Source organism: Cottoperca gobio, chromosome 10 (assembly GCF_900634415.1).
Source record: "Cottoperca gobio chromosome 10, fCotGob3.1, whole genome shotgun sequence".
NCBI classification, from domain to species: domain Eukaryota; kingdom Metazoa; phylum Chordata; class Actinopteri; order Perciformes; family Bovichtidae; genus Cottoperca; species Cottoperca gobio.
Window position 1 is genome coordinate 8,261,791 of NC_041364.1, and position 21,431 is coordinate 8,283,221.

The 21,431-nt window shown below is 39.0% G+C and overlaps 2 protein-coding genes across 4 annotated transcripts; one reads left to right on the top strand and one right to left on the bottom strand.

The window, feature by feature from the left end:
• The first annotated feature begins 1,386 nt into the window (after window positions 1-1,386).
• atp1b4 (ATPase Na+/K+ transporting subunit beta 4) lies at window positions 1,387-7,333 on the top strand. The gene is made up of 9 exons (XM_029442256.1): window positions 1,387-1,568; window positions 1,788-1,856; window positions 2,504-2,720; window positions 4,643-4,771; window positions 4,903-5,007; window positions 5,365-5,564; window positions 5,947-6,003; window positions 6,082-6,174; window positions 6,279-7,333. Exons 2-9 carry the CDS (start codon window positions 1,791-1,793, stop codon window positions 6,438-6,440), a joined length of 1,029 nt encoding a protein of 342 aa, XP_029298116.1. The 5' UTR covers window positions 1,387-1,568; window positions 1,788-1,790; the 3' UTR covers window positions 6,441-7,333.
• A 1,191-nt stretch (window positions 7,334-8,524) lies between these two features.
• Window positions 8,525-21,308, bottom strand: lamp2 (lysosomal-associated membrane protein 2). 3 transcript variants are annotated; one of them, XM_029441192.1, is made up of 9 exons: window positions 21,131-21,307; window positions 18,972-19,087; window positions 18,024-18,234; window positions 17,782-17,943; window positions 17,103-17,362; window positions 16,676-16,783; window positions 15,589-15,643; window positions 15,328-15,498; window positions 8,525-9,754 (listed from the first exon to the last, which is right to left on the bottom strand). In XM_029441192.1, exons 1-9 carry the CDS (start codon window positions 21,174-21,176, stop codon window positions 9,612-9,614), a joined length of 1,272 nt encoding a protein of 423 aa, XP_029297052.1. In that variant the 5' UTR covers window positions 21,177-21,307; the 3' UTR covers window positions 8,525-9,611. The 3 variants fall into 3 exon arrangements, with proteins under 3 accessions (XP_029297052.1, XP_029297053.1, XP_029297054.1); XM_029441193.1 differs by lacking the exon at window positions 8,525-9,754 and adding an exon at window positions 10,258-10,554 and having other exon boundaries at window positions 21,131-21,308; XM_029441194.1 differs by lacking the exon at window positions 8,525-9,754 and adding an exon at window positions 10,741-14,053 and having other exon boundaries at window positions 21,131-21,306.
• Window positions 21,309-21,431: the final 123 nt, after the last annotated feature.

Here is a 21,431-nt window from a genome sequence, read left to right on the forward strand (position 1 = left end):
GTTGCCGTTACAGTGAAAAACTTGGACACAAGACCTCAGCATTTCTAATATCCTAAAACAGCTCTGCACACACAGCAAAGTTTGCTTGATATTTAAAGCATAAAGCTGTCTGACATTTTATTGTCCTATGCATATGTCCTGTCCTATTGCAGTGCACACATTTGGCTGTTTTTAAATGAAATTAAAATACAACCCAACTTTATTTTTAAAGCTACATCCTTATACAATGTCATGTTGCTTAAGTAGCATAAACTCTATCCAAAAATCCCATTCATATGACAGGAACACTTTTCTCCAAAACTGACATTATCAAATTCAGAATCGCTTTATTTGTCAAATATACAATGTACACAGGAATTTTACTTGGTGATACTGTGCACTAACTTCAAAATACCACATCAAATGTGTAGTCAGGTCGTTTTCCAGCTCCTAAAAAAACACATGCACAGATAGTTTGGGTAATAGGGGCCTCGCAGCTCATTTGTACCCTGGGGCCCTCTTGCAGGTTAACCCGACCATAGAGCTTGCCCTGCACAAATGCTTGTATAATCACTTGTAGGGACAATGTATTGCATATGTATTAAAGCAATCATAAATAAGATAAAGATGATTCCTCTTTATGGACATGAAAGTAATGCTTTCAATATAGGTAGGCGTTCCCTGCAAAATGTTCTGGTGATTTTTACTTTTCAGTAAATGGCCTTATGTGGTAAGCAGAATTATTGACCTTCACTGTAAAAACACACACACACACACACACACACACACACACACACACACACACACAGATATACGCGCACGTTTTTGCCGCGCCAGGACAGATTTTTTCCATGACGCAAATTCTCTTTTCATGTAAAAGAAGAAGAAAAAAAGTCCCCCCTCTCCCACTTTTAACATGGGGTAACAGCGAGTTACGTGACTGGCGTGCAGATTGGATCAGGGATGAGGACAACTTGAACTTCTCCAAAGGGGAGTTTATGGTAAACAGTTGCTGCAGGAGTCCGTGGATCTGCTGGCGTTGGGAACTGTATCAGTATGCATGCATGTGGAAATACATGACTGATATTACATTTATGATTATTTTGTGTCATGTTAAACATATGCCCGGTCAACAATATTTTTTTTAAAGACACGTTATAATTCCAAGTGTCTATGTGTACGTACAGTAGGCCTATGCAGCCAGGCAAAGATTGACAACAGTGTCTTGTGTTGGGATCAGCTATAAATATTGTATTCAGGCTTTGCTTCGGTTTTAGCCCAGCTTAGCAGACAATGGCTGATGTTGTGCGTGTTCTGAATACAGTGCTCTGGTCCAGGCCGCTGCCAAAACGTCCCTCGGACCAAAAAAAAGCACTTTGTATCCCACCCCCAGTTTCCCCCTGTTCAGCGTTCATTCACTATGATGCGCGCTTAGTTGCAGGAGGTTCTCCACACCCGGACCCCTTTGCATGCCTAAAACTTTTTAATGAAATCCCCAATTACTTTTTGACAAACATTATTTTTTCCTCCCGGGGTCAAGAGGGCTTTTGACGTTTGAAGACGCGTTTCTATTGCAAACAAAACTTCAGGTATGTCAGATTTATCATTGAAATTCTAACTTGTTACAGCTATAATCATTATCTCTTGTGTCTGACTGCAGATTAAGCTATTCAAATAGCTTGGTATTTATGTGAAAAGTTTTGCAAATGTTGAAGTCGACAAGTTTGCAGATGTATAGGTGTGTCACTCTAAGTCAATGGCAATGGTAGATGTGATTGGTTTAACAAGTACCTTTTCCTTCTGTGAAGAATATGGAGCCCAGTTCCACAGAGGGAGGAGCTGAAGAGACGCTCCTTAAAAACCATCCACCAAGTCTTGTAAGTGCTGACATTAAATAAAACATATATAATTTCATAATCACTTTATTTTACTGAAGCAGATGAAGTATCTTTTTCACTAGCACTGAAGTTTTCTTTTAACTTAACAGCAAAGTTATAATCAACTCAATAATCAAGTGTTTTTATTGGCAAAAGACTGAAAGTATAACAGCATTTAAATACAAATTAACAGAAGATTGTTTTAAAAGCTAAATTCTCACGAATGAAGTGACTTTTCCGTGACTCTATGAAGCGTCCTGTGGTTCCTCTGGGATCTGTGTGTCCTGGCCTGTGGATGCTGAGACTCAGTGAGTAACATCTGGCTGTCAGAGTGACCCTCCAGCTCTGCTGTCTGCAGCTGCTGCTCCAAGCAGGAGGGTCCACTCAGAGGAGGTCAGCTCTCCCAACGAGTGCCAGAGAGGTCACCAGCGGGTTTATAATTTGCAGAAACAGGGGACAGGACCATCAGTGTGATGTTCATTAATATGTAGAGCACTCTCTGGCAGTTTATATCGTCGGTCATACTCGGATCAGAAGGCATGCCATTTTTTTCCTGCAGTGATTTGAAAAGAAAATAGGTTGACTGCAGAACTTAACAGTTGTGAAATATGTGTGGTGAGGGCTTTTTTTCTCCTTCTTTCCACCAGCCTCATAAAGTGATACTCAAACATGGCCAAGAGCTGGAGGAAGAGCAGGAGGAGTTGGCCGAGCACCAGCCTCTAGAGCAGGAAGACCTGAACTTTGAGAGATGGAAGCGCAGGCCGTTACCCGAGAGGACGCTCTACCAGAAAATAGACGACATTAAGACATACCTGTGGAATGCAGAGACCCACGAATTCATGGGTCGCTCTGGGAAGAGCTGGAGTGAGTTGACGATAAAGACATGTTTTATGTTGTTGGGGAATGAGGGGGGGCTGTTTGGATTAATACAAGTACTTTATTTTCTTTACTGCATGTGTCCAATGATTACAGATCTAATTTTGAATGTTTGAAAAGTCTTAAAAAAAGAGCAATGAATGTCTTTTTTGCTCACTGTGCTGCGAGTGTGTGTGTGTCCTTATGCTCAATGTTTACATAGGTGCATGGACAATTCAGAGTGCCCTGACAAAAACAGACTGCCTGGGGACGTTTTCCCAGCGGGAGCTCACTGTCCCGGGCCTCACATTGGCCGGGAATCACATTCCTCTACATCTTACCATGCTCTCCACAGCCTCTTTCCCAAAGCCTTGGCGACCTCATAGCTGAACTTATCATGCTTATGGCCCCCCCAGTTGCAGTTAAACACGTAGAGATGCTTTTTTTTTATCCATAGAGCTCACTGCCAAATTGAGCTTTGGCTAACTTTATTTGGCAGAAAACGACAGACTAGACGAGTTTGTTGAGTCAATGATGATGGAGCAGCCTCTTGGTATTCGCTGGCATGTGACGCTGCTGAGCCCCCTCCTCCCTCAGCTCCATCATGGCAAACATGGTCCAACTAAGTGTAGAGAGAATATCCAAGGAAAGTGGGTGTTACTTGCATAAGCTGAACATTGCTGGATCCCAGGCAGAGCTCATTTCAGCTACAAAACCCGTGTGTGCACACTTGCGGAGCAGTGGGGCCCATGTGTCTGGGGAAGAAAGGCCCTGAGTTGAAGTCTGTGCTGTGTGTCCTGTGAGACGAGTGTGTAACAGGGGACACAATACCAGAGTGGGGTGATTGGGGCTCCTTGGAGCTGGCCGGGCCTCTATGGCTGCAAAAGACCTTCACTACGATGGCAACCGGAGGTTCACTGTGTTCCTGAGTGAAAGGACAGCTGGGAGAATTCTCACTGAGCTCAAACAGAAAGGCCTTTGTGGCTCCGGGGACGCAAGGCTGGCTGCAGCTAGTCCCCTGTGAAATTGCCTGCACAGCAAAAGCCATTTAATTTAGAGCACGTTTGGCTTGATTAGTTGCTAATGGACTGTTAATTGAAAATTGCAGAACAATGATAGTTCCCTGGGTTTCTTTGTAATGGGGTTCTCACATTAGCTCAGTACGCTCAATTTTATACCAAAACTATTAAGAGTTATTTGCAATTCCAGGAGAGGTGGACAAATCTTTTTGTCTTTAAGTGAAAGAACCACAGTGCAGAAATAGTCCTGCACTCAAGAACTTACATACTTTTAAAAGTTTAAAAGTATTAGCATCAAAATGTACTTGAAGTACAAAAAGTACTCATTCTGCACAATGGCCCAATTCAGAATAATATATGTTATATTATTAGCTTATAGTTTTTTTTAAATACTTTATATACTGCTGAGTAGCCTGTGAATTTCAGCAAGGGATCAACACAGCTTCATCTTAATTAACCTATAATAATACAATGATAAAGTTTTGTTGATTACATTTTGAATTATAAATCTGAACTCGAATCTTCAAAGTAAATACAGCTGTCAGAACATTTAAGTGGAGTATAAGTATAAAGTAGCAGGACAATGGAAATACTAGAGTAAGTACAAGTACTTCAGGCTTAGGATAAGTACAGTGCTAGAGTACATTTACTTAATTACTGTCCACCATTGAATTCCAGTGCTTTTGTATGACTAAACAAATGAATGACCGTCCTGATCAGGGACAGTAGCTGGACTCCAGACAGACCACCAAGCAAAAAAAGTAAATTCTTAATGGTCCATTGTTCCTCTCCACTCAGATCAGAGGAATGATGTGATGAGAGATGTATCGTCTGTTATGTAAGACACTTTTGTGCTAATACCTCATCAGAAATCTTCGCCCTAATAACTCTTTTTATTCACTCCTCTTTCAGGCCTCATCCTCCTCTTCTACGCTGCACTTTATACGTTTCTCGCAGCCATGTTTGGTGGCTGTATGTTCTGCCTCATGTGGTCTATTAGTCCCTACCATCCAACCTACAATGATAGAGTGATGCCACCAGGTAAATATAAACCACTCCACTGCATCCTCAGCTGTCACTTTTCCTCTCGTCTCTCTGCTTGACTGTCCTTCAGTCTGTTGCTTCTACTTGAGTACCAGCACAGTTGACTGTCTCTGGGTCTCCACTGGCAGGTATGACGATGGCCCCACACCTAGAAGGCCACGACATCGCCTTCAACGCCTCTGATCGCAAATCCTGGAAGAAGTATGCGAGGTTTATGGATGAATATCTAAGACGTGAGTCGATAGTGGTTGAGGACGATGATGTTAAAGTTGGGGGGGGGGGGGTCAGATGAGGTTGTTGAGTTTGTTTAAAATCAAGCGGGCATGCAATGAGTTAATCCTCATCTTCAGTACCTTTGTCCCCTTTTTCCGTTTGGTTCTTGCACGGCATGCTGGGAAGGGAAGCCTCTTTGTGGGCAGAGTGCAGCCATTCAAAATGTTTTTTTTTTTCTCACCCTGCTTTTGTCAAGCTTCCTTAATCAGAGGCCTGAGCCTGGCAGGGCATTTCTGTAGCAAGGGTTTATTTATGCTCTCCTCTCTCTTTCTCCCTCCCTCCCTCTCTGCCTCTTTCTCCCTGCCCTCCATTTTCAGCGTATAACGATGGCACTCAGGACAAGAAGAATATCCATTGCACACAGGACAAATACTTCACGCAGGACGAGTTGGACGAGAGCGCAGATCGGAAAGCGTGTCAGTTTAAGAGGTCCTGGTTGGGGGACTGTTCGGGGCTGCAGGACCCCCACTATGGCTATTCTCAGGGAAGGCCATGCATCCTCCTTCGAATGAACCGGGTAAGACGAGTGTCAGGAACACAAACCAGTAAAACAGTGCACTTCAAAAAGTACAAACAAAAGAAGGAACATAAAGCAGCAGGAACACAGTGTTACTGGACTTTTGAAGCTCAAAGTTTCCTCAGTGAGTGACATCTTGTGGCCATTTCAGCGAGAGGATGAAGATACATGAAGCCATTTGTGCACTGCTTTTTGTCTTGGTTAACATGCATGGTAACTTCTTCTTTTGTTGTTGTTGATACAAGTTAGAATTACACTATATTTTAATATTTGGAACGTTCAACCTCAACAAAGTCTTTGTCGGGCAAACATCCGGTGGGCTGCAGATGGAGGAAATGGCCAACAAAAATGTAGGAACTAAAATGTTCTTACTTTTCAATAGATTCTTGGTTACTTACCTGGCCAGGGCAAAGCAGTAAACGTGACTTGTGGAGTTAAGGTACAGTAACCATCAAAACACTATTTTTTTTACACACGTATGAAAATGTCAAGAAAACATAACTTCTTCCTCTTTCAGAAAGGACCTCCAGAAGCCTTGGGCGAAATCCAATTTTTTCCTAAAAGCACTTTTGAAATGAAGTACTATCCATACTATGGGAAGTTGAGACATGTGAGTGAGAGTTTAATCCTTGTGGAGAACAATATAGACCATTTTATTTAAGTGTGAATTAACACCCGTCATGTCTTGACCTCTCGTGTGTCTTCCCTTCTCAGATCAACTACTCTGCACCGGTGATGGCTGTGCGTTTTGCAGGAGTGCAGTACGACACTCACATCCAAGTGAAATGCAAACTGAATGGAAAGGGCATCATTAATGATTCACCCACTGACCGCCACCTGGGCAGTGTGACCTTCTCCTTGGATGTGGGAGCGTAAGGCAAAAAGATATCGCTGCCAGCAGGATGCTCCCGTGACAATGAGGCAGGAAAATGTACAAGAAAAGAAATTATGTTGAACCATTATTTTCCATGAAATATGTTATTTCCCTCTCCTCATCTTTCACTTAAATGTCCACATCTTCTGCTGTGAAACAAATTCCTCAAGAAGTAGATATGTACTCTTTTGTTTCTGTTGTATCTTTGTACCTTGAGCGTGCTACTGGCACCTGCACCCACACAAACAGTGCCGAGCACAGGACAAGTGCATAGAGTGAGTTACAGTTCCTGATATTTTGTAATGATTAGCAAGATTAATCAAACTAAATTACACTCTGCCCAATAGTTAGCGTTTCTGGCTATGCAAATCCAATTATGACTTAAAACATTACTAGGCGATTAGAAATATTGTTGTATCAGGTTAGATTATGGTGTCGTTTGCACAGTTTTGTGTGACAAAGTGTACTAATTTGTTTTGAATGATATTTTTCAAACATGTATATTGTAAGAATTCAAAGAACTATCATGCAAACACTGAAAGCAGGACTTGTACTGTACTTACACAGTAAAAAAAAGACATAATAAATGACTGCAAATACACTATTACTATATTTTTGTTGAATAGAGCAGTATTATACATTTATGATAAAGCATCACAAGCCACTTCTTGCCTTCTTTTGTAAAAACATTTGCTTTTGAGAATGAAATACTACACAAGACTGATCAATAAAGAGACATACTGTACTGTGAAATAGTTTGTGAAAGGTATACCATTTTAAAAAGTATAACTATTTTGTGATAGTATTAATCCTGCCTGAACTGTGCTACTAAACATGGTATCAATGTTGTATTTATTCCTATTATAGTTCTTATAATAAATACAATGTTCTGGTATGTACTGTATGTTTTCTTCCACGTGGACATCAACTTTAAAAAAAGCTTTTAACACATCGAAAAGTACAAAAAGTACGCATCATTTGTTATTGTATAAGTATATAAGTATAAGTATAATAGTGAAATAGTTTTTACATTTGATGTATTTGAGTTCTCTTATTGAAGTTATGTTTAAAATGTTTGCTTCTTTTCCATATAAACAAACACAATGTCAAAAGACACAGGAAGTCTTATTCAAACAATAAATAAATAAAAACAATAATAATTATAATAATACAGTGATTCATTAATAAAAATAATAGTAATACTATTACTTGTTAAATATTTTACATTTTATAACCGTTTAACCGTATAAATACACAATTAGTCTAAGGCTAACAAAGGCATTATATAGTTTATGCATTCTAACATAACTTATAAAACATCTAATATATATTCTTATTTGTTGTATTAAAAGAAAAAGGCCATGGTTACAGCACAGTGGTGCTTGGAGCTAAATGCTGACACGTCTAAGTTTAGTTTACAGCTGACGTGTACGTCATTAATATTGCAGACATTTGGGGATGATGGCGCCAAGATGCAAAGTAAAAGGATCACCGAAGTTCTTAGAAGTCATCTCGAGGGGGACATGAATGTCTGGATCACGTTTTATGGCAATCCAATAGTTGTTGAGGCATTTCAACAACCACATATATGAACCTCATGGTGGCACTAGAGTGAAAAGTCAGGGGGGGGGATCCTCAAAATCATTAGGGTTCATCCTCTGAGGAACATGAATGTTTATAATACTTTGTACACTTGTTGAGATATTTCAGTCTGGACCAAAGAGGTCACGTGCAGACCCAGGGTTACGTCCCTTCAAAGCTTTTCTACGTGGGTTTTGATAATGCCAGAAGACATTTTAAAAACATATAATTGCTTCATTTGTGAGGTCTGTGGGACCCCAAACAATGAGGACTAATGCCAACTAAACACAGGTTTTCTCTCCGGTGTGACCTGTGTGTAAACCTGAATAACTGCCTGGACGTCAGTAAGTCATGCCTCTGGTTATAAAAAGCACGTCGTTGCTCAAAGTCAAGTTGAGGAATCATAGCACATAGTTTACAACCATTAACCTTTGACTTCAGCCGTCTCAAGACTCACAAGCTTCCTCTTCAGCAACGCCACACTAAAAGAAAAGAACGACAGTGATACAAAACAAGAACGAAACTTTATTTAATTTGTTCCCCACTTGTGTTAAACAAGCTCATCATATCACATTCTTCATCAGATGGAGACAAGCTTCAAGCAAGCAACTCAGAGGTGCACAACAGAAAGGCACGAAACTGTCGGAGGGGAGTGATCGAATGTACAGAACTGAGGGTCAGATAAATCCAATATTACTCGTGGTCTTCATACTCGAACCGCTTGTGCTGTTGATGTTACTGTACTATCACAGGGAGGGTAGTGCAGGGAGAAATGTATGTACATTCAACCAAGTTTAACCCTATGGACAAATGTAGTTTTAAATTAATCCAATCCAAAATACTTATTTCTCCTCTTACCTGTAGTGCTATTTATCAATCGAGATGGTTTTGGTGCGAGTGTCCGATTGTTGGAGATATGGAACTAGATGGTTCTCGGCTTGTGGAGCTCAAAGCGGCAAAAACATACATTTTAATTTTTTTTTTTTTAAAGAAAAATAAATCTTCCCAACATGAGTGACAGAAACATTAAACATCACATTTCCCCCCCAAAAAACAAAAACGGGTCCCAATGCTGGTAAAGTGTCTTAGTTAGTGTCCCTTTCATCAAACTACAATTAAGTGACTAAATGTGCAGCAGGTAGTGTTTCATTTAGGTGTTAATTTATGTTACATGAAGGTTAAAATGACGTGACAACCGTGGCGTCTGGAAGTGAATGACAACAGTGGAGCTTGCTCGTTACATTCACGTCATCAAAAATCAATCATTCTATACAAGAGAGTAATTTACACATATATTATTATACAGCACAGAAACCGAGAGGGAAAAAGCCTCTCTGGGGGAGGAGGAGGAGGTGGACAGCTACTCTCAGCCATAAATTTCATTTTCAAAACATGCAATCTACAATCAAACGATGCAATATTGATCATAAATGTTTTGGTACTTGATTCAGTCGTTGGCTTTAAAGCAAAAACAAAAAGGAAACCATCGAGGTTGGTTGCTGGGATAAATGTTTACGAGAAATAATTTAAAGGTTATTTTTTTTAGGCAAACGGAAATGATGTTGAGAGGCCGAAGAAGCAGCTGGGTTGGATTATACAGACTGGTAGCCAGTACGACTCTTCCTCCGGCCAATCAGGTAAGAGATAAGCACAAGGATGATTAGGAAGCTGAGCGCCACGCCCACTGCAATGGGCACCAAAAAGCTCAAATCAGAGTCCAGGAAGCATTCCTCAGCTGACAGACAGACAGAGAGACAGACAGACAGCAGGTTAGTGGTTTTAGTCAGAAGGAAACATTACTCAGAGAGAGATTTAGGATATTTACAGTCCACAAAAGAGAAAGATAAGTGAGGCAGAGCAGCAAGAAAGGAGATCAGAACCTACAAAAAGGTTATAGATTAGAAGAAAGAGTGATTAAATATTCCAAAAGGCACACAAATGGTTATTACTTCTTGAATATTAATATCAGTCAGAATGATCGAAGACAATTCTTGAAGGAACAGTGCGACATTTTGGGAAATATGCACCAATAAATTATTCAACACCCGGATGTATTCTTTATATTTTCACTCCAATATTTGAAATAACTTTTTGGGAAATACAGCCAGCTGATAAATGAGATCTAACATGTTTACCAGTGAACTTTAGAGTTGATGTCTGTTGCCTTCGAACAGAGCCAAGCTTCATATTCCTCGTACGAACATGAAAGTCTTCTCGTCCAATTCTTGTACATTTCCCAAAATGTCAAACAATTCTTTTACGAATAGTCAGGCAATCAACAGCACTAAACACTATAAGGAAACGTCAATACAACACATATTGGTAATTTGTTTTGTCAAAGGCAGCGATTCACTGACTATCGTTAATAAGAATCTAAATAAGGAAAGTTTAACTAGAAAGATTCGTAGCCGGTGGCCATGTTTCTCTTTCTCCCGATGAAATAGGCCAGCAGAACGATAAGAACGAGAACAAGCAGGGAAACTCCGACAGCTATTGGAACAAGGAAACTCTCCGCATCAGCCTGGCAATCCTCAGCTAGACGGGAGTGAAGAGAGCAGAGAGGTGAACGTCTCATAGGTTGAACAGAAGAATCAAAAATAAAAAAGTATTAATGGTTAAAGCATGAACAGCTGAAAGAAAGACGCAGCCTGCTAACTGACTTGAAGAAGTAGTTAAAGCAGTGAAACAGTTTAACAAAAAGAATAAACATTTACTCAGGTGTCCAGGGCAGCAACGTTTTTTTTATTTCCATAAATCTTAAAAGACTAAAAAGCTCCACTTCAGTCCGACACACAATTTGAAATCCAATTTATTATAGCGATAACAGCGTGAGTGAATGGAGAAGAAATCGTTTCTATCCACAGAACACACATGAATTGATCTTTAACAAGATGGTGTTGCAGCACAAATTCCCTTTTTACTGAACATGTGAGCAACTAGTGAAGGTAAAACGAAACGTTACCAAAAGCTTTAACACCATTAGTGAGTCATTTAATGAGCAAAACAGAAAGTTATTACTGAGCAAGGCACAGTTGTCATGATGATTAACCCGTGAGGGGATTTATTGAGAACAAGAGAGATTAACGTTGAGAAAATGTGAAATAAACATTTATAACATTGCTGCAAAACCATCTTTAGAATTAAGGCAACGCTGTACAAAGCTGAAATACAACAAGGCAACAATCACAAGCATAGATCAAAGCTCACATTTGACTCGGAGCGATTACCCGTACACATGTACAATCGCCTCGGAAAGCTAACCTTATAAGCAACAATATCTACTCATATTCAGTTTACTGCCTGCTTTGCGCCCGTTCTGAAGAGCTGGAACAAAGCAAACAGTACACAACACGAGATGCTAGAATGAAGCAACAATATACAGCTACTACCGTGTGTAACATTGGCTTTCTAATATTACAGAAATACACATTCTGGGGCTTGCCTCTATCCCTGATCCTGCATCACAGCAACCCAACCTGCAACAGTTCCCTGACTTAAAAGCTCCTGAAAACCTGCTTTCAGCGACTACATGAAAACACAACTGTCCGCCAACTACTTTTTATATTTCACATGAGCTTAAATCATATAGTTCAGTGGTTTCTTTTTAGAAAGGTGTGGTTTGTTCCAGCCCTGTTGAACAAAAGCGGATCAAACCACACCCACATGAGCCTGATGAAGCGGATAAGATGAGCTTTTAAAAAGGAATAGTTGGACATTTTGTGCTTTCTTGCGGAGACGATCGATGCCACTCATAACAATCATGATATAACATGTTAAGTGAGCGTTAGAGATGCTGGTAGGCAGATGTACCTCAAAGGGGTCGGCTTGGTTTGTTTGTCTGTCAACAAGGTTACGGCAAAACTACTGGCCTGATTTTCATGAAACTTGGAAGAAGGGTGAATCATTGGCAGAGGAAGAAATCATTACATTTTTTGGGATATAATCATTAATTTTCACTTATGGAAACGTCTTTGGTGGAGGTCTACGCTCTCCAAGTTCTAGTCGTTGTTTTTGGACAGAGCCAGGTTTAGCCTCCCTGTTTCCTGTCTCTGTGCTAAGCTACGTCAACTGTCTCCTGAATGTACCTTCATATTTAGCAGACTAATATATATCAATATTCTGATCCAACTCTCTGCAAGAAAGCAAATAAGCATATTTAACAAAATGTCTAACTATTGTATTAAACGCGTCATGAATAATTTTTTTTTTAGAAATTATATTTTTATTGTTTGTTTGAATATTCAATGTTACAGAGAAATGCTAAAGATTCAGACCAATGTTTTCAGGGGCTTTATAGTCCCCTGATCCAGCGGCAGCCCTCAAAGCTCAGGCCAAGCCCACACCCACACAGGTGAGATAATCTCTCAACATAATGCAAAAATGTAAAGAGCGCCTTAGTGCATTTATATGCAAATATCCTTATGTAAGTGAATATCTACACAACAAAACTCTCCCTTTTCTAAACCTAATGCCAAAATGTATTGTGTAAGAAAAGAAAAACACGGTTTACTTTTTTTTTTTTTCAGATGTACTGTGCGTTTCAATACCCATACTACCGTCCTATTTAATATGCCTGAAAAAGATGAATTGTGTCCCAATACTAGTATGTCAAATGCAGTATGCCAAAATTACCGGGATGTCCTGCTGCATCCTTTTGCATTTTGCAGTATGCAAGCCAGCTTGCTCTTCTGGCCATTTAGTAGTATGTCCCAATTGTATGCATACCGCCTGCAACAGCACATACTTTGCAAGGGCAGCTGCAGTACATACTAAAAGTAAAAAGTATGTGATTTGAAACGCAGCCGTATTCTCCGACTGGAGCGTGTGCAAATGTAAGAGACCTTTGAAAACAGTGGACATTTTTGATAGAGCAGGAAAAGCACAGGTGTAATTATAAACACTAACGAGAATCTGTCTTTAATCGTTAGTGTCATTAGTTCCACCTGGACTGTTCCTGTGGGATACCAAAATGTCCTCCGTTAAAAAAGGTCCATTTAGATTTAAACAACAAAACTTTGATTTTACATTCTTAATATGATTGGAGGCACATAATCAGGGCACTAATTCCAATGTTTCTCCTGCTCTACAGGGGCAAACTTGGGCTAAAGCATATTTCCCTTGAATACTTTCTAAATGGAGTAGACCTTCATCCTCGTTAATGAATTTCTGGGTACAAAGAAAGAAAGCTGTTGGACCATCTTTCTTTGATTTGTGAATGAAATGCTGGAGAAAATTAACACTCTTATGTCTTAATGTAAATAATTAGGGTAATGAAAAGTCAAACCATAAAAAGGATGAAAAGTCAAACCATAAAAGGAAGTAAAAACTGAAATGTGCACAAAGATTAAATAATGACAAATGAAAACAAAAAGGGAATGTCTGCAGAGCAAGTGCAAGATCCTCCAGCAACTAATTTAAAATCGTCACAAATCTTGGACTAAAAATGTAGAAGTGTACTCTACCAGTATAGGAGTGTCAACTTTTATGAGGTTATAACATTAACTTAAAGGTTGTGTGGATGTTGCACTTGCTCGTTAACAAAAATACACAACAAAAAAGGAAAGACAAGACATCAAGAAAACAACAAAAAAAAACATTGGGGGGTAGACAAGTTTGGTCCTTGAGAAAAACACCAAACTCTCCATCTTTACATGGATTTTTACTCCTTTTTAATCGTATCATTAAAGACCCTTTAGGCAACTGCAATTCAAAAATGCTCTGTGCATTTCATTTCTCATAATGACCAATAACTTGAATACTGCATCTCATGTTTTCCAAGCAGAGACTTTAGTTTTTGATTCTTAAATGTTTACGCTATTTGCCAATTACAACAATTGCACATGAAACCCAAGGACCACGCTTGGGAACCCCGTGATATTAATTGCAAACTGAATTTAAAGGGTCTGATATCCAACATAGGTCTTTCTTCGACCAATCACGTAAGCGATCACTACAATGAGAATCAAGCCAGCCAGAGCAGCGCCAACAATGATTGGGATTAAGATGCTGGTGTCATCCAATGAACATTCATGGGCTGCAGATAAAAAGAGAGTCAGTCAAGATCAGATTTTCTGATTAACAACACAGCGGGATCAGCTGTGACAAAACACAACACTTCATGAGCTCTACTTTAAAGATGTTACATAACACTGTGCTCATTTGAATGAACATATTTGGCATGATAGATGAGAGTAGATGCACTTTATACAAATGAAGGTGAAGTAAACAGGAAGATGGAAATTAGCCTAGGATGGATTTGATTAGAAATGGGATTGTCTCTTTGAGAATTCAAACCTTGGGTTCCAAAACTGGGGGTCACGACCCCTTTAAGGAGTCCTGAGAAAGAAAGCTAAGGAGTCACAAAATGTTTTTTTCTCTCCTAATTTGCCACTATTTGCCATTCTTCCTAATTGGATAGGGGTCATGTAAACAGTGTATCCCGTTTGGATATTTAGTATTGGTATTTTTCGGGTTTTATGAGCATTCTTTAGACATTGAATATAGAATATTTAGAATTCAGAATACGCGTCTCAATTGGGGTTTGTACCTCAGTTTGCGTCACACAACCTCTTGCCCGTTTACGGCCAGCTCTGTGCGTTGTACACAAAACCGTCTGTTCTTGTGCATAGCCGTACAAAGAATAGCTTGAGGAACACAGTTTTGCAACGAGTGACAACGAGGGGACACTATGAGAGCAACGTGACTGCAGTTGGAAAAGGAGGGAACGTCATGGAGGCGTTTTTCGTTAATCATAGTATGCACAGCTGCATGTAAACAGGAATATTAGTGGAATACTCATTATTTATATATTATTCATACAGCTATATAAACAGCTTAGTGCAAATATTGTCAAAACCGGAATTTATGTTTATGTCTTTGTTTTATTTTAAGGAAACGCAAGCCAAAAAGACATTTTAATGCAAAGTTTAATATTAAATAAAACTAAACCAGGTGTTCCACATTGTTCTACACTGATGAAACCAACATGTGATCGTCCTATAGGGATTATTGTGGTAACTTAATAAAAAGAAGAAAATAAATACTTACGTTTATGCTGGTAAATGTTAAATACAAAGGTTTTCATAAAGTTTTAATCTCGTGACTGTAAATGTTTTTTGTTTCTTATTGAAAAATAAGATTTTTGTTATTGTCGGTAGTGCTGGTACAAACAATATAATCCATTTGGTTGCTTCAAACAAAACAAAGATCATCTTGTTCATTAGAAAATCAGCCATTTCACCTCGAATCTAAACATGAAACGGTTTAGTCGGCCGAGTCGGCTTTAAGAAATATTAGAGAATAACCTACCTGTACTGAAAACACCTTTCTTGACTCCAAAGGGCTGCACTCTAAGGTCGAAGGTGTAGAGGGTGAGCATGCTGGTGATGGTGTAGTTCTGCTCCTTGTTACACATGTAGGAGCTGCCGACAGCCGCCTGCCACAGACTCAGGTTTGTGTTTGCTTCAGAAAACATCACACCTTGAAAGACACACAGATGTTAAAGAAAAAGTCATCATTAGCTTGCTTCTCAGTGTTGTGTCTGGTGTTAGATATGATTCTTCTAATTACCAGAGCTCGTCTTTCCGGTGACATTCAGAGCATGTAGGCGGAATGTCTTTGTCTCCTGTTAAACGAAAAATAAACACAGAAAGTATTCATCAAAAGAATTTATTTCCCACTAAAATTCCCTTCTAGTAACGTTCTCAATTACCAAAATGCGAACACAGACTTCTAAGATGCGAACATTTCCATTTTCATTTTTCAGGGACAAGTCATAATGTCGGTGAATATCAAATTTTGATATTGCAACACACACACATTAACTATCATATCATAACACACACACACTAACTATCATATCATAACACACACCCACTAACTATACTATCATAACACACACACACTAACTATACTATCATAACACACACATTAACCATCATATCAGAACACACCACACACTAACTATACTATCATAACACACACATTAACTATCATATCATAACACACACACACTAACCATCATATCATAACACACACACACTAACTATCATATCATAACACACACACACTAACTATACTATCATAACACACCCACACTAACTATACTATCATAACAGCACACATTCATATCATAACACACACACTAACTATCATATCATAACACACACACACTAACTATACTATCATAACACACACACACTAACTATACTATCATAACACACACATTAACTATCATATCATAACACACACACACTAACTATCATATCATAACACACACTAACTATACTATCATAACACACACACACTACTATACTATCATAACACACACACACTAACTATCATATCATAACACACACTAACTATACTATCATAACACACACACACTAACTATACTATCATAACACACACACACTAACTATCAACAAACACACACTATCAACACACACACTATCAACACACACACACACACACACCACACACACACACTAACTATCCTATCATAACACACAAACACTAACTATACTATCATAACACACACACACTAACTATACTATCATACACACACACACACTTTCTTCCATTCCTGGGGAATGTTCATTATATCATTATATAAAAAGCTGCCCTTTGAACACTGAGGCAGGTTTATTCAACTTACATTGACGAAAGTGAGCGTGATGGTCACTGTGTTGGACGTCAACACCAGCTCACTGCTGTTGACTTCACATTTTCCAGTAACTGTGGTCCCATTAGGCTCAAAGTTCATCTTGGGACATTAAGAGAAGAGAATCAAATCACCAAAAATGACAATGACAATAAACATTTTAAAATCAATAAACTTAATGTGAAACATGAATATCCCAACTTTCCGCCCTGAGTTTACCATACACACCTCGATCAAATCAAATGAAAGGGAAAACAACCAAGATATCCTGTACCCTTTCTTACTATACCAGTTCATCCATCTCAAATACATTCAATATCATTTACATCTGCTCAATCTAATATGGATCTATGGAAGATCATCTGTACATTCTCTGGAGAAGAGAAATGACAACCTTATAATTCTATATTTATGAACATACCTCTTCTTTCTTGATACCAATCCGCAGGCCAAAGTCGGCCATCAGACAGGCTGTGCTGTTGCCATCAGGCTTGAAGATGTACTGCCCAGTGGTGGGTGCGGGGAGGGTGGGGGTTGGGGTGGTAGGAGGAGGAGGAGGAGCAGTGGAAGTAGAGTTTGTGACAGGTTCTGCAGTGGTAGTATTGGGGGCACGAGTGGTGGGAGCAACAGGAGTGGTGGGAGCAACAGGAGTTGTGGGTACATCCGCAGCACAAGAAGTAACTGTATGAGAGAATAGACAATGAATGTAAACAGGGGAGAAAACCGGATGAGATGAATGAAAGCTTATTAGGGCCATTGTAGAGGGAGGGGGATAATGTTACGAGAAAAAAAACACAGAATTTCTGAGATTAAAGTCTTACATTTACGAGATAATTTTTGGGGGGATATTTTCTGAGATTCTAAAATTATAAATATGTGAGAAAAAAAGAAGAGAAATTCTCTTTGATTAAAAAGGCACAAATTAACGAGAAAAGGACTTAGAACAAATTCTTTTTTGTTTTTGGAATGCTTAACTTTGCAAGGTTGGATCAAAAATCACACACAGACACCGCCCCTTGCCTCTGCTCCATAATTATTAAAAATGATTTACCTACAATGGCCCTAATACGCCGTCTTAGTGATGCTGCATCTGCACTTACTGTTTTCACTTGTGCTGTTGTTGCTGACAAAAGCCTGTATGAGCACGTCCCACAGCGTCTGATTGACCAAATCAGCTTCGAACGTGTCTTTACTCTTGCATGAGTAGCAGGTATCCACGCCTACAGGTGTGATGTGAGTCAACACAGTCACAGTTGTGGTGTCTAAAAGAAATTCAGCATCAGTACAAGGCCTTTTATCCATGAGTGTATATTTTGTTTGCACTGTGAGGTATAGAAGTTACCATTCGATGTAGAATTAGGGAAGACGGTTGTGTCGCTGAGATTGTAGGAAAAGGTGATGTTGTCTGCCTGGTACGTTTTTTCACTGCGGGTGAAGTTTACACTCCAGGAGTGTCCTTCTCCAAAAGTAAGCTTTAACACTGAGCTTGTGGCATCACACGTACTTCCATCGGATGCAACATTTGCAGGAAGTTCAAACTCGGCTGTTGCACTCTAGAAGAGAACAGATTATATTTAACGTCATTATACAAGTTTGATGTCAAACTGTTTAAAAACAAACTTCCAAGAACCTCAAGGAAAAAACCTTACTTAGCACAGTTTTAGTTACTGGGACAGATACACTAATGCTGAACAGGGTAACATTTTCATTCATGCAAAAGGGTTTGTCATTGTGCAAGTAAGAGGGGGTGGACTTTGTGAATCCTCATGATTATTTGCACTTATTGTAAGTTGCTTTGGACAAAAGCGTCAGCGAAATGAACAGTAATGTAAAATGTAATGGACTTTAGAACTTCTAACATATCAAACATTCTGTCTGTTTCTAAGCATCTGTCAAAAATAACTAACACTTGCCCTTTAAACATGACATTATTAACATTATTCTAATAGGCCAGGGTATAATATAATTCTGGATTTAAAAACGGCAAAATGTGAAAACGTGTGAAAAGACAGGACTTAACAATCAAAGGATATGCACACAGGAAAACTCACTAACTGCAATGCTGAATAGCAAGAATATATTTGCTTTGTAGCGACTCCCCTCATTTCCCTTTCCATGATGACATTTACTTCCACAAGAGCTGTCTGACAGTCACGATGTTAAGGCGGCCTGATAAGAGCGGAGCTGCTAAAGTAATTTCACAGGAATACTGTGTAACCTGCTAAAAATACCAAACAGTTAGTCATAGCAAAACATCTTAACGTTTTTGTAATCAAGACAACACACTCACCTTATTGTCTGCTACTTTATAGGAGACTGAGAAGTTGACCATTAAATTAGCATAGAGGCATAAGTTGTTGTCTTTGTCCGTGACATTCACTTCAGTGCCATGTGACAGCTGGAACGCTGAAAAGAAAAAAATAACATTTTATTTTTCCTATTCAAATAAATTATTAGTCCAGATGGAAATCAATATTCTACTCTCTTCACTAAAAAATATTGCTGCAAGAAGTGGGAACTTAGGGACATTTGATATGTAATCTTTCTGTTCCAATACGAAAGATTAGGGAAGGCACACATTTTTAGGAAAAGATCCACCGGATGAGCACCACCTTCCTCCAGCTGACATTGGATAACCTCCACAGCCAACGACATGTACTAAAATACAACGTGGATCAGGGAATTTTGTGAACAGGCTGGCAATATCCTAGTCACCGGTCACATGTGTAAGAGTTATTTTTATGTACTGAAGAATCATATTACACCAGTGGACAACAAAACACTATAGTACATTTTTACAATGACAGTACACTAATCAAAAAACATTTTCCGTCATACTTGCAAGAATGCCCTGTACCTTTCTACAGACTCTGAGAAGTTGTAATCAATTTAACAGAAGAGAGGCCAAGGTCCATTTAGATTTACTACATGGCTTTACCAGAATGCATTGTCATCAATTCAACAACAGCTACCTGCCACAATCTCCAAGTATCATACACTTATAAAGCACCGAACTTTAACTCAAACTCACATAGATGTTTGTGATCTTGCTATAAAAATACTGTTTGTTTTTTTACTGAAGTGCGTGTTGTGATTTAAGACATAGGCCTAACACACACACACCTCACCTGACAACATCTGGTCAACACTTGCAATATGTATTTTTCACCCACTGATTTGTCACATCCAGCATTTTAACTTCAACTTTTTACCTACTATATATAAAATTAGGCAGTAAAGTCGTGTGGTTCCCTACCTACCTTTAGGTTAGGGAGAACAATGGTTTAATATTAAACAATATATTGAATGAACAGTAACAAGTACAATAATTCCCTCTGAACTGTAAAGTAATAGAAATATAGACCAAGTACATGTATCATTAAATAATACCACCACTAATAAAAGGACAGTACTTACTTACTCCCCCCCCCCATGTAGCATTAATGTAATAACATTAGCTAGTATCAACAGAAGAATTGACAGTGGATTCCTCATTTGAAATGAAAAGTGATCTTGTTTATAGTGAACGGCTGTTTCTCTTTTAATGTCTATTGATTTGGAGTCATAATATATTAATTGTGTGTAACTATACTGCTGGGAAGTTGGCTAACTACTCCCTTACATTACCGTAACGGTAATGTAAGTGGGAAGTTGGCTAACTACTCCCTTACATTACCGTAACGGTAATACGGTGTTTGCGCTGTCACGTGCTAACTTACAGTAAACTGCCAAAACGTTGCTAATGCTAGCTATTTTAGCAAGTTGACCTATTCTAAGTGCGTTTTATGTTGTGTCAACTTGGTTTTAGGCACCGTTTTTATCCTCTTAACATTGGTGTTTGGCTGACGTTATTTAGCAGCAGACATGACTCATGGTCTTATCATTAACTCAAATATGAGCTTCAAAACAAGTGTTACCTAACGAGTAAGCTAACGGCTATATTGGCTACCGTTAACACATTATAGAAAAGGCATTATAGCGTTAGAGCTAGCTTTACAGTTACTGTCAATGTAAAGCGTGGTTGATATACGTCTGCATGAAAATATAAAAAGCAACTGTCTGGGAAAACATAGTTTATTTAGCTGTATACGGTGACATGGCGGTGTTCCAGTTTGATGATGTTGACGTAGGTAACAATTAGCAATCAAGCTAGCTTTATTAGCAAAACATCACGCATGTCTGTACTGCTCCTTGAATCGTGACTATTTTCGTTTTAAGGCCTGTAACGTTAAAGTAATGTTAAATACACCCTTAGAGCAACTTTATATCTAAACAATTGAAGACCATAGCGATCTAATCTTTTTCTCAGGGCATTTAGCCTGAACCCAGAAGCACCAGGCCCAGAGTGTCACACAAGTTTATCGTTAATCGCGTCACTCCGCACAAACAGATTTTGTATTCTTACTTTTTGCTTTTGATTTGAAGACTAATAAAGGTGATGGTACGTACCGATTCCAAGGGCGAGGAATAAAACAAATGTGGCACACCGATACATGATCGCCGAGTATTATTGGAGTGTCAACCACCGGAGAGAGAAGATGAAAAAAATAACCCCACAGTGACGCTCAGTCAACGGTGTTTAGGATGCAGCTGAGGCGCCGACTGTACCAGGAAATGAGAATCATATGACAGTGTAAAACCAGAAGGAGGTGTTTGAACTGCAGTCAAGCTTTAAACCTCTCTCCCCTTTTACAGAGTTTTTATTCTTATATTGTATGCAATTTAAAAGGCTCTCACGATGTAGATGTTC